At 40.6% G+C, this 13,564-nt stretch overlaps 1 protein-coding gene and 3 non-coding genes across 7 annotated transcripts in view; 3 read left to right on the top strand and 1 right to left on the bottom strand.

Annotated features, from left to right (window-relative positions):
• The first annotated feature begins 470 nt into the window (after nucleotides 1–470).
• On the top strand, nucleotides 471–602 carry LOC113460358 (small nucleolar RNA SNORA18). The gene has a single exon (XR_003382203.1). It is a non-coding gene; the product is annotated as a small nucleolar RNA SNORA18 (small nucleolar RNA).
• Nucleotides 603–799: 197 nt separating this feature from the next.
• CEP295 (centrosomal protein 295) overlaps nucleotides 800–13,564 on the bottom strand; it is a 46,662-nt gene continuing 33,897 nt past the window's right edge. For all 4 annotated transcript variants that reach the window (XM_074535139.1, XM_014273237.3, XM_074535140.1 and 1 more), the window contains exons 21-29: nucleotides 12,656–12,816; nucleotides 12,263–12,419; nucleotides 9,550–10,193; nucleotides 8,754–8,927; nucleotides 7,433–7,550; nucleotides 6,456–6,662; nucleotides 5,782–5,890; nucleotides 5,201–5,300; nucleotides 800–4,363 (exon numbers count right to left, since the gene is read on the bottom strand). In XM_074535139.1, coding sequence (XP_074391240.1) covers nucleotides 4,316–4,363; nucleotides 5,201–5,300; nucleotides 5,782–5,890; nucleotides 6,456–6,662; nucleotides 7,433–7,550; nucleotides 8,754–8,927; nucleotides 9,550–10,193; nucleotides 12,263–12,419; nucleotides 12,656–12,816 — 1,718 coding nt within the window. In that variant the 3' untranslated portion in view covers nucleotides 800–4,315. The remainder of the gene's footprint in view (nucleotides 4,364–5,200; nucleotides 5,301–5,781; nucleotides 5,891–6,455; nucleotides 6,663–7,432; nucleotides 7,551–8,753; nucleotides 8,928–9,549; nucleotides 10,194–12,262; nucleotides 12,420–12,655; nucleotides 12,817–13,564) is intronic.
• Nucleotides 1,300–1,425, top strand: LOC113460363 (small nucleolar RNA SNORA8). Its single transcript, XR_003382208.1, has one exon. It is a non-coding gene; the product is annotated as a small nucleolar RNA SNORA8 (small nucleolar RNA).
• LOC113460364 (small nucleolar RNA SNORA25) lies at nucleotides 2,586–2,715 on the top strand. The gene has a single exon (XR_003382209.2). It is a non-coding gene; the product is annotated as a small nucleolar RNA SNORA25 (small nucleolar RNA).

The raw sequence follows: 13,564 nt of genomic DNA, 5'->3' as shown, positions 1-13,564 counted from the left end.
GTCTCTCAGACCAAGCTTACTAATTTGTGAAGGTTTCAGGGACTGTTTTCAACATTACACTACTATATTTTAATGGATTGTTCATTTTGTTAAGGGAAGAATTTATTGTAACCTAAGTTTGCCCAAGGAATGTTCATATAAATTCCTCAGTCAAAAACGAGATGAACTGGTTGACTGCTTAAACTGATAGTTTTGCATTGACCAGTAAGTTACACTCAGTAGGGAATTTATAGGGAGGATTCTGCAGAGTTCTGTAGATAATTCCCATTGATGTTTGCTTCTCAGGTAACTTAACTTGTAATTAAAAACTTGCTAATATGAAGGACCTGCTAGTGTATCTCACCCTCTTCCTTCCCCAGAATGTCTTGAAACAACATAAAATGACATTTACTGTGATCTGTACCAAGTACTTTCCCAGTCTGCTTCATTTTGATTTATCATATCTTGTGTTAATTTATGGCACCAGAAGTGTTGAGGTCTATCCCGATGGGATCTTTCCTGTAGGTTCATGTCGTTGGAAACGCCTCACAGAATAAACTTGTGGTTTGCCTTTACCCACTTAACTACCTGTTAGCTCTGTGGGATAAAACTGCAAGACAAATCTTAGAGTACAATCTGAGAATGCAGGATGCCCAGTGGTATCCTTTAGGTGTACTGCAACATGCTTGGAATACAAAGCAAAAAAGGATTGAAATGGAAAAGCTTGGTTGGAGTCAGTGTGTTCTGGGACTTCAGGTCCCAGACATTCTGAATTACATGGGCTAAACTTCGTCTCTTGCCCAGGTTTTTGTGTAGGCGCCTGCCTTGTAACACAGTTTATTTTCCTGCTTGTTTTCTGGATGGCTTGAAACAGTCTATTGCCCCCTTTAATCATGCAGGAGTGATTATTCTTTTTTGTTTCAGTGGCTGTAGGTGAGAAGAGAGCACTGTAACGTCTGTTATGAAGTAACTTCTTAAACTTCAAGCATTTTTGTGTTGTATGGAGAGATGCTCAACAGTTTGATACTGAGAAGCAATATTTTGTTAGTTTCTTCGAGTTAATTTCTGAGCAGATCAGCCAGTTTTCTGCTATACTGTTTAAATCCCTGCATTCTGTTCTATAGAAAAAGGAGTTCAAAGTAAAAGAAGCAAAGTACTCGGGGAAAAGTACAAATCTTCACACAGGAGAATTCTGAAGCTGCTGTTTCTGTTAGTCTCTTCTCCCTCTCAGCTGCACAGCAGTTCTGTAGAGAGTACCTCTTCCTGCCTGACACCCTCTGGTGCATGCAAGAAGCTCAGATATAAAATGAGCTGTGGTGGTTGAAGGTCTGTGCACGCAGCAGCCTCCTCCTGGTGGTCAGATGGTCAGAAAGCAGTGCAGCATTTGGCATCCTTGGTTTCCCGTCTGCTGTGCCTGTTAAACCAGGTATTTTTGCTGAAACAATCTTTACCCTCTAAAGGGATTTCAGTGTACTTATTTTCATGTAACAAGTGAAAAGAGATGTTTTCATTTGTCTTCATTTTGATTATCTGTGTGAAAACTGTCTCCTGGCCTCTGGAACTCAGCAAGTGCATTCAATTCTTTCTAACAGGTGCTTGAGGATACAGAATGAAGTGAATTGAATTGCCCTGAGTTAAGAAAAAAGATGGAAGCAATTTGTTTGACAGGTAAGCACTCAGTTACTAGTTCCATATGATTTTATAGTTGGTGTATTAGCTTTGTATGACTGAACATGGGAACTGCTAAGCTGTTGTAGAACTAAGTGTAGAAATGGTTGTGAGTACCAGAGATTACTGGGTAGTGATCACTGCAGATCTTGGCAGTATCTGACGAGATCACTCATTTGTGAGTCATTCTTGTGTGTTTATTCATACTTGAAAATGTTTCAGCAGTTGTGCAGCCATTTGTAGTACAGGTGTCTGAATTAACTCTGCTGTTGGTTGTGAGGAATTCCTCAGTACTTGGAGTTTGTGCCATACTTTAAGCTTGTTCACAACTTGGGTTGTCTATTGGCAAGATTGATTGGTCCTTCACCGGAAAAGATGGGCAGCTGGGCTATTGAAGACCTGTCAGAGCAGTGAGAGGAGTATCTGGTCATTACCAAGGCTGCTGGGATGTTTCTGTTTCTGGTGAGCTGTGGACATGACCATAAAGCAAATCCACCAGACTCCTGTGCTGCCACATGATGTGGCACCAAGTCTGCTGGGCATAAAGCTTTAACGTGGGTCAAGGACACAATACTCCCTGCTGCTGTCAAGTGCAAGTTCTGAGGTATAGGGATGGATCCTTGGGCACCTTCAACACTTAAGCTACAGCGGAGCAGAAGTTCCAGTTAAGTAATTTGTTGATTGAATTTCTGAGTTCCTGCTGAGAGAGTTGGTTCTTTGAAACAGAAGCAAAACCAGGAGACATAGGCTGTTCCATGTAATTTACACTCAAGGTGCACTTCTGCCCTGTACTAACCAAACCCAACTCTTACCTCCTAGGGTCTGCCACCAAGTTGCTTCTGCATGTCAGAGGCATGAGAAACACCATGTGGGAGCTGCCAAAGTGAGTGTGAAGGTAAGGGCACTTCCCAAAAAGGCTGAGACTGTAAAGAAATTGAAGGTCACTTCAAAGAGGGTTTGCGTGGCTGAAAAACCAGCAGCTCTTAACGCGGTGACCGCATATTGAAATCCTCTGCAGGATGCCGTGGACACTCTGTGTGTGCTATGGTCTATTTGTGAGGAGATAACCCCTTGTGTAGTTGGGCCTTACCCTGCTGCCTTCAGGGTTTTCTGATGGTGATGTGGAGGAGAGGCTACTCAGATCCAGTCTGAAGCAAGAACTTGCAGCATGGAGCATTAAGGAACATGGTTGCTGCAGTTGTGGTTTGAGCAGTGTTGCAGCCCAGTTGCTGTTTGTGTGTGCAGAGAAGGGCAGTGGAGCTGGGGAAGGGTCTGGAGCACACGTTGGATGAGGAGCAGCTGAGGGAGCTGGGGGTGTTACACCTGGAGAAAAGGTGGCACAGGGGGAGCCTTCTGCTTTGTACAACCATCTGAAAGGAGCATGTAGTGAGGTGGGGGTTGGTCTGGCAATTAACAAAAATTAGAGGAGAGAACCTCAACTTGTGCCAGGAGAAGTTTAGATTGGATATTAGAAAAGTTTTTTTTTGCATTGAAAATGCTAATAGATATTTTTCCTCTCTTAGATCCTGCTGATGTTGATGCAAGCCTGCTCTAAAGAACTGCACAGCTGTTTCAGACAAAGAAAGAACCATCCCTAGAGTGTTTATTGCAGTTTTTTGAATTAAACATTCACTTTAACTTGCTACTCCATGTTCTATTGATAATCCTAGAATTGTGCAAACAGCTTCCACCTGGGTCCATGGAATTTAACAAACTGGATTTGTCTTAGGGTTTGCTGCTGCAGTACATGCCAACTGCACCAGACTGAAAGAAATGAGTGAAAAGAAGTGTAGAGTTAGTTCATCAAAAATCAGCTTTCTAAGAGTTCCCTTGGAGCAGATTTAGAGGAGGTTGCAAAAATGAACACAGGGATGGAGCACTTCACCTCCTGTGAAGAGGCTCAGAGCTGGGGTTCCTCCTGGAGCAGAGAATGCACCAGGGAGATCTTGTTAGAGCCTTAAGCATTGCAGGGGCATTGGACCAGAGGACCTCTAAAGGTCTCTTCTGTAGCACCAACTACTCCATGACTTGCTGAGGTGCATTTTAACCAGAAAGAGCATTAATGGAAAGCCCTTGGTACTGCACCTGCTCATAACCAAATTTACAGAAAAAGTTGAGCTTTAAATCTGACCTAATTGTTATGTGCTTAGCTCATAAAACAGGTATAGAAAACCTCTCTTTGGAAGAAGTAAATTTATAGTTCTTCCATTCAAGTGCTTTAAGATGTACTTTGTGACTGCAGGAAACCATACTTCTAATCTTAAATCACACAATTGCAAACAATAGACCAAAAACTCCAGCTTTACAGGAGAAAGGTCCTTTTCCCCAGAGATTCAAATAACCTTAAAACTTTATTTGAAAACATTTTATACATGTATATTACAAAACTTACTTACAAAATCTACTTGAAATATTAACATATAAGAAAAAGCCTTTCAGGCCAGTAACTCAGAAGAAAGAATGAAGAAAACATTGTTTCTTCTGTCCATCTGCACCTGTGGTGAGCTCTGAACAGGGGACCACAGGGGTTTGGGGTACTCAGTGTTCCTACAGCTTAAAGCTGAGTATGCCTAAATGGCTTCAGCATTCACCACTGAGGCTGCAGCACTCAGGGGCCTGGATTGTACCAACACCACCATGTGCCCTTGTTGCTCAAAGTCTTTCCCTGTCACGGTGCTTTCCAAGTCTTCTTGGCCCGCAGTTTCTCCAGCATTTTCTGCAAATACAACAAGCCATGAGACCACAGCACTGAAGCTGAAGTGGCTGCCCTAAAAGCAGCATGCCTGGAAACTGTGCCTGTAACCAGAACAGGAATGGGCGGGCAGTGCTGGTCTGGAGAGGCCACAGATACAGGGCAAGGGGAAGGTGGTCATATTCCTCTGTTCTGGAAGGGATCTGTAAAGTACTGGTAACAAGAGCAGCCACTCATTCCACCACAAAGCAGGGGAGCTGGTCAGGGCTAAAGGCAGCAATTAGACCTACATTCCCCCATAGTAGTCACAGCCTGTGAGGATTATCCAGCTTTTCCTTCCTTTTGCTTGTCTGGGGCGCAGCAGAGGAAAGGGGGAATTGACAAGCCCAAGGCCCTTTGTTCAGCCCTGTTCCCCAACAGGTCCCATCAAAACCCCAAGATTCTTGCATCTTTCAAGTTTGGGCATGCCCATATTCTCACCCTCTCTAGAGTAGTCAAAGCAGCCCAAAAACCACCAAACCCAGAATGCTACCTTAAAAATAGAAATTTGGCGGAGTCTAGACTAAGAAAAAGGCTGCTATTAGTTTGCTACAGACTTTACAGCAACTGGAGCTTTTTGCTCAAGCTCAAGTCATAAAATAATTCAGCCTGAGGCAGACATGCCTTTTAGAGAAAACCTGAGCTCAGTTTTTTTCCACAAGAAAATCCTTGGATGGGCTGTACCAATGGCATCATTTAACACCCAGACTGGTTTGAGGGTCTCCATTTCAGCTCCATTCACACCACATTTCAATTACTCTGGAAGCTCAGTGAAATCAAGAGACCAAAGGGCAAGAGGACACTGTAGCAAGCAATCATTACCTTTTGAAACTCTTTAGCCTTTTCTCTGTTTTTAGCATAAGTTTCTTGCCTTGTTTTTTCTTCATTTCTGATTTTTACTTCTGCAAGCTGATTATAAAGTCTGTGAAAACAAACAAAAAAAATCAGTGTCTGGGCAGGAAGGAATTGGCAAAGATGGAGTAGGTTAACAAGCTTAAGGTTTTGCCCTGGTCAATTGCTATCAGCTGGGACAATTTGCACGCTCCAGTAATCCAGAATCCCTTCAAATTCTTTTTCAGCTGCATGAAACAAACCCTCTCCCTGTTCAGAGCTGCACTTGTTGCCTGTTACTGCTCCTAAGTGCCCAAGTGCAACTGTGAACTTGGCATCAAATTTCACCCCATGTCAGGCATTAAGTGGCACAGCAGGGTGACACCAGCAGTGCCCTTCCTCAGTGCCACCTCTGCATGGGCAATCACACCTGGCTCCTCTCCCACTTCAACGTTAGGCCCCACTGGGTCCAACTGAAGAGCACAGACTGAGCAGCAGCTTTCACAGAACACAGATTAACTACTTTTTTCTGTGGTTGTTTTTTAATTCTCTCACTTGTGTTCATGCAATACCTGGATGTATGCTGGTGCATTTCAATTTCTCCAGACTTCCTATCCTCTGGAGAAGATACTTTCACTTCTCCTACTTTTTTCAATTGATTGGTAAGTGCACCATTTTTTCCTAAGGGGAAAAAAAGAAGCCAAACATGTTTGCATGTATATCCTAAATTTAAATCTCTAGTTCAGCTAACTCAAAAGCATGAGATATGTCCAAAGATTTCTAAATGACATGACAAAACCCAAAACAAGCTAGCAGAATGAAGCAATAGAGATGCCATCCTGAGTTAAAATAAATCCCCCAGTGTCACTCTTGAGGCTGCTGCCTGTGCTTAGGGCCATCCATGGCTCTCCAGAGCCACCCTCCAAGTCCCCAGGAGCAGGCACTAGAGATGCACCAGTCTGTTAAACAAGGCTGCTCTGTGATAAGCAGCTGTGGTTTGCAGAGGCACCTCATGATGATAAAGGGGGGCTGATTGTGAAATATGAAGAGCCCCCATAAAGGCCTTCACAGCACAGCAGCTAGACAGTGAGGGAAAACAAACCTCCCTGATTGCCTGAGAAAATAAATTAATGAATAATCCAGTTTGCAATAGCAAACATGCAGCAAATATTAAATCTATTCTTTGATATGAAACAGTAATTGAAGGGATACCTAATGCTGTGTCTTGCCCCCTACATAAACCTACCAGAGAGAAGATCAGACTCCTTTTGTCTGCTTCTTAGATTCTCAGACTTTCCTCCTAGAAGCTTGCTTGCTTGCAGCTTTTCGTTTTCTCTCTCCTTATTTTTAATTGCTTCTACTCTTTTCAGAGATTCCTGGATGAAATTCTGCTTTCTTTTTAAAAAATATTTTTGTAAACTTCTGGGTGTAGCTGCAAATTCCAGCAGCATCACTGTGAAAGAAAAGGAAAAGTCTCCACATTTCTCACTTTTAACAATGAGCAGTAAGTCATGCATTTATTTCAAGGTATTTCTAAAACACTGAGCTTGAGCACTTTTGTAAATGGCATGAGGAGAATGGCACTGAATGATGAGGCATCTTGCAGAACCAGCAGCAGCTCAGACCTATGGGATCCAGTAATGCTCACCAGGTCTGCCCAGACTGATGCTGTGAGGAATACTGCATTAAAAGCAGCTGGATGCCTCAAAACATGAAGACCTGACAAGTCCTCAACACAATTAAGTTCCGTGAATTCCTGACCTTTACATTACTGCAGCTCCTCTTGGACAAAAAAGTCAGTATTTTACTACTGTTCCAGACTACCATCAGAATAGGAAAAAGGACAATTCTTTGGCTACATGACTTGGGGGACTAACAGAAAATTAGAAATAAGCAAAGGTACATAAGTTATGACAACAAATCAGAAAATGGCATATATTTTTTCAAAATTAAGTCATAACAAAATCAAACAAGTTTAATGGTAGAGATTCTGAAGCTTCATGAGACAGAACCTTGCCAAGGAAGAGACAAGTCAATGCTGACACACACTAAACCTTGGTCAAAGGTACTACAGACCAAGCCTGAATAGCAGGATGTTTTTCAGATGCTTTTACCTAAGTAAAAGCAGCTCTGAGTTTTCCAAATGAGAGGTGTATTTTGTTGACGATTTTAATACTAAAAAAATACTTTCTACTTCAGTGTATTGAAGAACCACATAATTACCTGCAGTCTGATGTGATGGACAGGGACTCTTGTTGGGACTCTGGGCTTTGGGAGAACTGTCAGGCCTTACGAATGCTGAATCATCTGCATCTGGAGTTAGCGGCAAAAATTCTCTCTCCTGTTTCAAATGGATCAGTGATTGGATTGGAAATGCTTAACACGTATGACAAATCCGAGTGAAGCAGTACTACTGTACCACTAACATAGACCCAGTTACAGTACAAATAAAATACATGCTTTTGCCTTTATGCCTGATGCAAAGAAAAATCAGAAATGGATTTTGGTAATAGAGATGAAAAAGTTGTTTTCTAAAAACATTTTAAAACTTAAAAAAACCAAAAAAACCCCCCAAAAAACAAACCCCACAAAAAAAACCTACCCACCCCCTAAACCCCTAGAACCTCTAAAGCTTCAAAAACATCCATTAAAGACTTTTGCCCACCAGATTTCAACTGCGTGTTCTTAATACAGGTCTGCAAATCCAATTTCTTTTCCTTTCCTCCTGCTCTCTTCAGTTCTCCCCATCCCCCTTCTCCCTGCTCTGTCTTTTCCCCCCATTTTCCAGAGGCAGGTGACACCCATTGCAGCAGTACAGCCTCCAGCTGCCAACCTCCACCTCACCCATCTACCTGCTACCTCATACAAACCCATCCTTAGACACATATTCTATATATGGCTCTTGCAATTAGTGCATGATCTAATCTGTTCATCTAAAAGGCTCAGTTCTACACTACAGACACTGATTCTACATCAGTGCTTCAGCACCCAAACTATGGTCTCACTACAGCCCAGCCCCCTGCAGTTTACAACAGCCTTTGCTTTATAGAAGCAAGCAGCAAGAAGAACACCAGAGGTTAATTAAGTGTGGCAGCTAGGAAGAGCTGATTCATTTTCCCTCTAACTGCTGTTGCAGTCTGGTATGGCTCCATCCTCATAACGTGAGGGGATTCTCCTTTTTTTTCTTGTCTAGTTCGTAGTTTTCATTTTATCCCACACTCTCTTTTCATTCAGTTTTCAACTAGTAAGATACAGTTCAGTCTTGCAAACACCAGCAAGATGGTTTTGTTTTTTGCAGCAAGTCTTCCCAAACTCTATCTAGATCAGTATGACAAAGCAGTAACTAAGAAATATCCCAAATTTTGGATCTATTTGATCCATCTGGAAAACACAACATCAAGCCAAGATGATCCAAAGCAGTTACAAAACTTGGAGAACACAACAACCTCTTGTTTTTCAACAGTGGATTAACTGCTACAGTGGGGCCTCCCCTTATTGTGATTAATACTAAGTTCAAACCAGAATCACATTAGATAATGCTCACCTCAGTAAAAACATCACATTCAGACTGATCCACACATGCTGAGTTATCCATTGCATCCTCCTTAATTTTCTCTTGGTTAGGATGTTCAATGTCTGATTCTACAATACTGATGTCATTGGAGCTTACCAGAGTGAGCTCAGGTTCTTCCATGATACCATGCCCTGACTCAGTCTCCTAGAAAATAAATTAATCAAGACATCAGCAAGGAAAAAAGTAAAAACCCAGTATTTTCAGCAATAGCAACATCTGTTGTCAGAAAAAGGAAGCTCATTTAACATATAGAAAAAAAAGAAAATCTGCCCCAAGCAGTAAATGAAATACAGAAAGAACATTTGTATATCAGAATTTAAAAAACTGAAACAAATAATTTAAAGCAATCAAACAACTACAAAAACTCCCCTTCTCCACAAGTTTAAATTACTTAATTCTAGGGAAATTTTTTTTTTTTAAAGCTAGATCAATGCTATTTCTTTAAGTTTGCTTATGCTTTGGGTAATTTATTTTCCTCCTTCAGGCTTCTAAATGGAGCCAGCTGCATGAGCTCTATCACTTGGTGCTAAGAGGAGGAGATGCAGTAGGGATGCTACAGCTCCCCCAACTATTGTGGGAACTCAGCTCATTTAAACTACTGCTAGTTACCTTAGTGCTAGGATCTGGAAGAAGGAGTAGGGCAAAACTCCAGGAAACAGGAACCAGAACTGTAAAACCAACATTTGCCAAGCTTCCAGACATTAAAGGCCTAAAGGAACTTTGTGCAACAACAAAACCCCTGCTTTTGGCAATTTGTTTTACTCACCCAGACTGGAATATGACATGAGCTTCTGGGCACAGAATGAGAAGGTTTTTTGTGTCCTTGGAACAAAGAACTGTTCTGCTGTACAGCAGGGTGCAAATGGATGTCTGAGTCTTCCAAGGTGGTTTCTCTGAGAACCCTCAGAGATTCTTGTCCTTCTGGAAAGCTTTGATCTGGCTCCTCCATGTCCATATTGCACTGAGAATGCAGATCCACAGCTTTATTTACTTCATCTACATGAAGTGATTTTTCAGGAAGCTTCACATCCTTCTTCTTATCAAATGCCTCCAAAGGTAATTTTTCAGAAGACACAGTCTCTTTTACTATTTGCTGAGGGAAAGTTTCATCCATTGGAACTGGTAGGGGATCTAGTTGATAAAATGATTTTTGCTCTTCCAGGTGAATCAGACTTTTGTTCTGCACATCTTCCACTGAACACTGGAGATTAATACATCTCATACTTCTTGACAGCTCTTCATATTCACTTGCAGGTGAAACACAGTTCTCACTGCCTCTGTTTTTAATTCCAGGCACTTGTTCAAAAGGTCTCTGTGACACAATGTTCATATCCCCTGGCTGATCAGCATTCTGACAGTCATCACTCAGAGTAGATTCTAATTGCAGTGGGTGAAAAGATTCTTCAGATCCTGTTTAGAAAATTGTCAGAAGTCAAACTTATTGATAGCAAAACAGAATTTACACTTTAAGTCTCTCTATAAGAAGACTTTTCAGTACTGTATAACAAGAAGTCTAATAAAAAGGAACAAACATTTTGTTTAAAATCTGCTAAAGCTTCCTCAAACATAATGCCGTTAACATTACAGAAAATTATTCCATCACTGTACACAAAACTTCAAGAAACAACACTTGCTGCTTCTTAGAATATATTTAGGGATGGACTTTGTGATGGTGCTGACATAGCTACACTGGAAGCCAGAACATTTTATAGCTTATACTCTGTAAATGGAAATCCTCCGAGTCTCTCTTGGGCCTGCAACAAAGTCTCTAAACCAGAAAGAAAACCATTACTTGGGCAGAAAATCTTCAAAGAAGAAAGCAACATTCAAACTGCAACAGAGACTACTGTTCCTACAAGGTACAGTATTGCAACTTAAATTATTTTTCTTTATCTGAGCATAGAAGTCAAGATACCATTTCTCCCCAGAAGAGGCTGGGCAAAGAGAAAGACTGGGTATCAACATTAATTACTGGGGAGGCATTTCAGCAGGACAGCGTGTGCCAAACAGACAACAGTGTTGTCTACATCACTTTTTTTTGTCCTAAGTTTGCTAGTATTGGTTACACAGACTCCAGCATTGTGCTATCACCAGGCTTTTTATACACATGGAAAGTGCCACAGAAACTTTTAATGGCTTTCTTTAGATCTTTTTCTGCATTCTTTGATACACAGAAAATATCTAGTTTTACATGAATAGAGAATATTGTCTGCTGATCAACAGCAGTTAATGGGGAGGGGAGAACTACACTGCAACATCAGCCATCAACAGAAAATTCTCTGCATGAGGAACTTGCATATCAGCCTTCCTTGAACAATCCAAAACAGTTTTCACTTGCTTAGGCTGTTGCTTATGTTATTTTTTCCCTCCTTTTAAAGCACAACAATAATTGGTTTGGGATTATGAAAGCACTTAAGTGATGGGAAGATTCTGCAGTTAAACCACAAAGATTCTGCCTATAAGCAATTTAGGAACAGAATGGTTTGAAGTTAGAATGGAGCTTCCTAAATCCCATTTGCTGTAACTGCAATCACAACATCTTGAAGTGTCAGCCTCTTCTAGCACTTTTTATTACTTTGCAAGTCACAAATATAACTGACCAATAACATTTGCATTATAACTACATCTATTACTTAAATTATTGTGCCATGTTTCCTGTTCCTGTTCAGCTTTTTGCTGGAGCATCTTGAAACACTGAAACACCTGATTCTTGCTGCAGAAATATTTAGATTGCTACTACCTGCATTTGGAAATTTTAGAATTACATGAAATATCAAGTTAATTTAAATTTAACTGCACATCTCAAAAAATTTTTCCTGCTATAAGCTGCAGTTAACCTAATCATAAACTTCCAATCCACTAAATTAATTATTCACTGTAGCTCAAAACTTGCTGTTGTATCCTCCACTTTATTTTGTAGAGACATAAGGCTGTTCTGTAATCAAACCAAAAATCATAATGTGCAGTATACAGCTGTGACTTAGCAGTGGGAAAGGAAAATGGAATTGTTTCTTGAAGAACATAATGTATTTAAAAGACAAATGACTCAGTTCAGAGAGACTCTAACGCATGAACAAAATTTAAATCAATTTTTGGGACCTCCTTGCCTTACTCAAACTTACAAAGTAATGGATATACATTAAAAAATACTTGAAAAAGGACAGTTTCAGCCAGAGTTGACATTTCTTTGCCAACCAAATCATCACAAAAGGAATAAGTAACATAATATCTATTACAGTGACTTGAATACCTGGTCTGCTTTTGTATCACAGTCGTAACTGCTTATAAAATGAACTTTAAAAAATTTAGGAGTTCTCCCATTAAAGGTGGTGGAGGAGACTGTGTGACAGTGCACTAGAGTTAAGACATTTCAAAGCAGGGCTGAGGGGAGTGAGATCTGTCCCCACTTCAAACCCACACTAAGGGCTGGTATTTATACACTGGCACAAAGCTGATTTTGAAAACTACACTGAACATACCTAGAGTAACATTTTCTCTAATGGACCCTTCTTCTGATGAGATGTTTTGCCCATTTGCTTCAAGAGTAGGAGGCAGACTGCTTCTTTGTCTGCTCAGACCGGAGTTTTCTTCTAGAAATGCAGACACATCTGGACTTTCCGTAGGAAATCCTGAATTCTAGCGGCATAAAAAAAAAGAAAAAATTGATTTAAGATTAATTTTCTCAGAAATATGAAGGATAAAAAGAAAAAGGTAGTTTTTGATTTTTAGGCTATGTATCTGCTACAACCAGCAATCTACATATACAAAAAATACACTGTGTTTTTTTCTAAATTGTATAGGGATTATAAATTTAAATCTTACAAAAATCTTCAGCCAAAGCATTTCCTCCACCAGAGTTTTTTCTGCAATACCTTGCTAAATTCTCTACTGTGTTGGGAAATTCTGTATTGAGAAGAGGATGATGATGATGATGTATCAAAGTCAACACTTGGTTCCAAAGGCTGAAAGATCTGGTGATGGAAGTTTGGAAAAGGTCCCTCCATTTCAGGAAAACAGAGTTCAGTTTCTAGAGCTATAAGAGAAGAGGTTATTTTAAAAACAAACAAACATCACCCACACCCCAAAACCAAAATAAAAGCAAACAAAAAACCTCCAAAACCTCCAACAATGGACATAACATGAGTTGTTCCTTTATACAGTAAATAAAGCCTATAGAACTCTGCAGGTATACAAATACCAGCTGAAAAATGAAATTGTTAGAGCATTCAATTCTTTGACTCTGAACAATGCAGGTAAAAAGCAGTAAGAAAGTGCTACCCTGATTCAATTTTATTATTCTTTAAATGAAAAGGTGAAGTGTGTAAGTTCTCTGCTCAGGTCTTGTGAGATTGCCTCAAAAGTAGTATGGGTTTCTCAGTACAAAACTCACAACAGAACAAGACCAATAAAGAGGCACAAGGATGATTAGAGGATGGATGTAGCACATGATGTTCAAAGAGCAGCTAAATAACTGAGTTTGTTCAATCTTAAAAGAAGAACTGGGGGTGTGAGGGAAGTGCTACAAAAAATGTCTGCTGTCTATTAGCTCTCAAGAGGTACAGTACAGAGAATCCTAGAATGGTCTGGTTTGGCAGGAACCTAAAGATCATCTAGTTCCCAACCCCTTGCTATGGGACACCTTCCACTTAAACAGGTACTCAAAGCCCCATCCAACCTGGCCTTGAACACTTCCAGGGATGGGGCATCCACAACTTTTCTGGGCAACCTGTACCAGCACCTCAACACCCTCACTATGATTGATTTCTTCCTGGTGTTTAATC

Source organism: Zonotrichia albicollis, chromosome 2 (assembly GCF_047830755.1).
Source record: "Zonotrichia albicollis isolate bZonAlb1 chromosome 2, bZonAlb1.hap1, whole genome shotgun sequence".
In the NCBI taxonomy this organism is placed as follows: Eukaryota; Metazoa; Chordata; class Aves; order Passeriformes; family Passerellidae; genus Zonotrichia; species Zonotrichia albicollis.
Note: the sequence above shows the minus strand (reverse complement) of the source record. Positions and strands in the feature narration are given on the sequence as shown.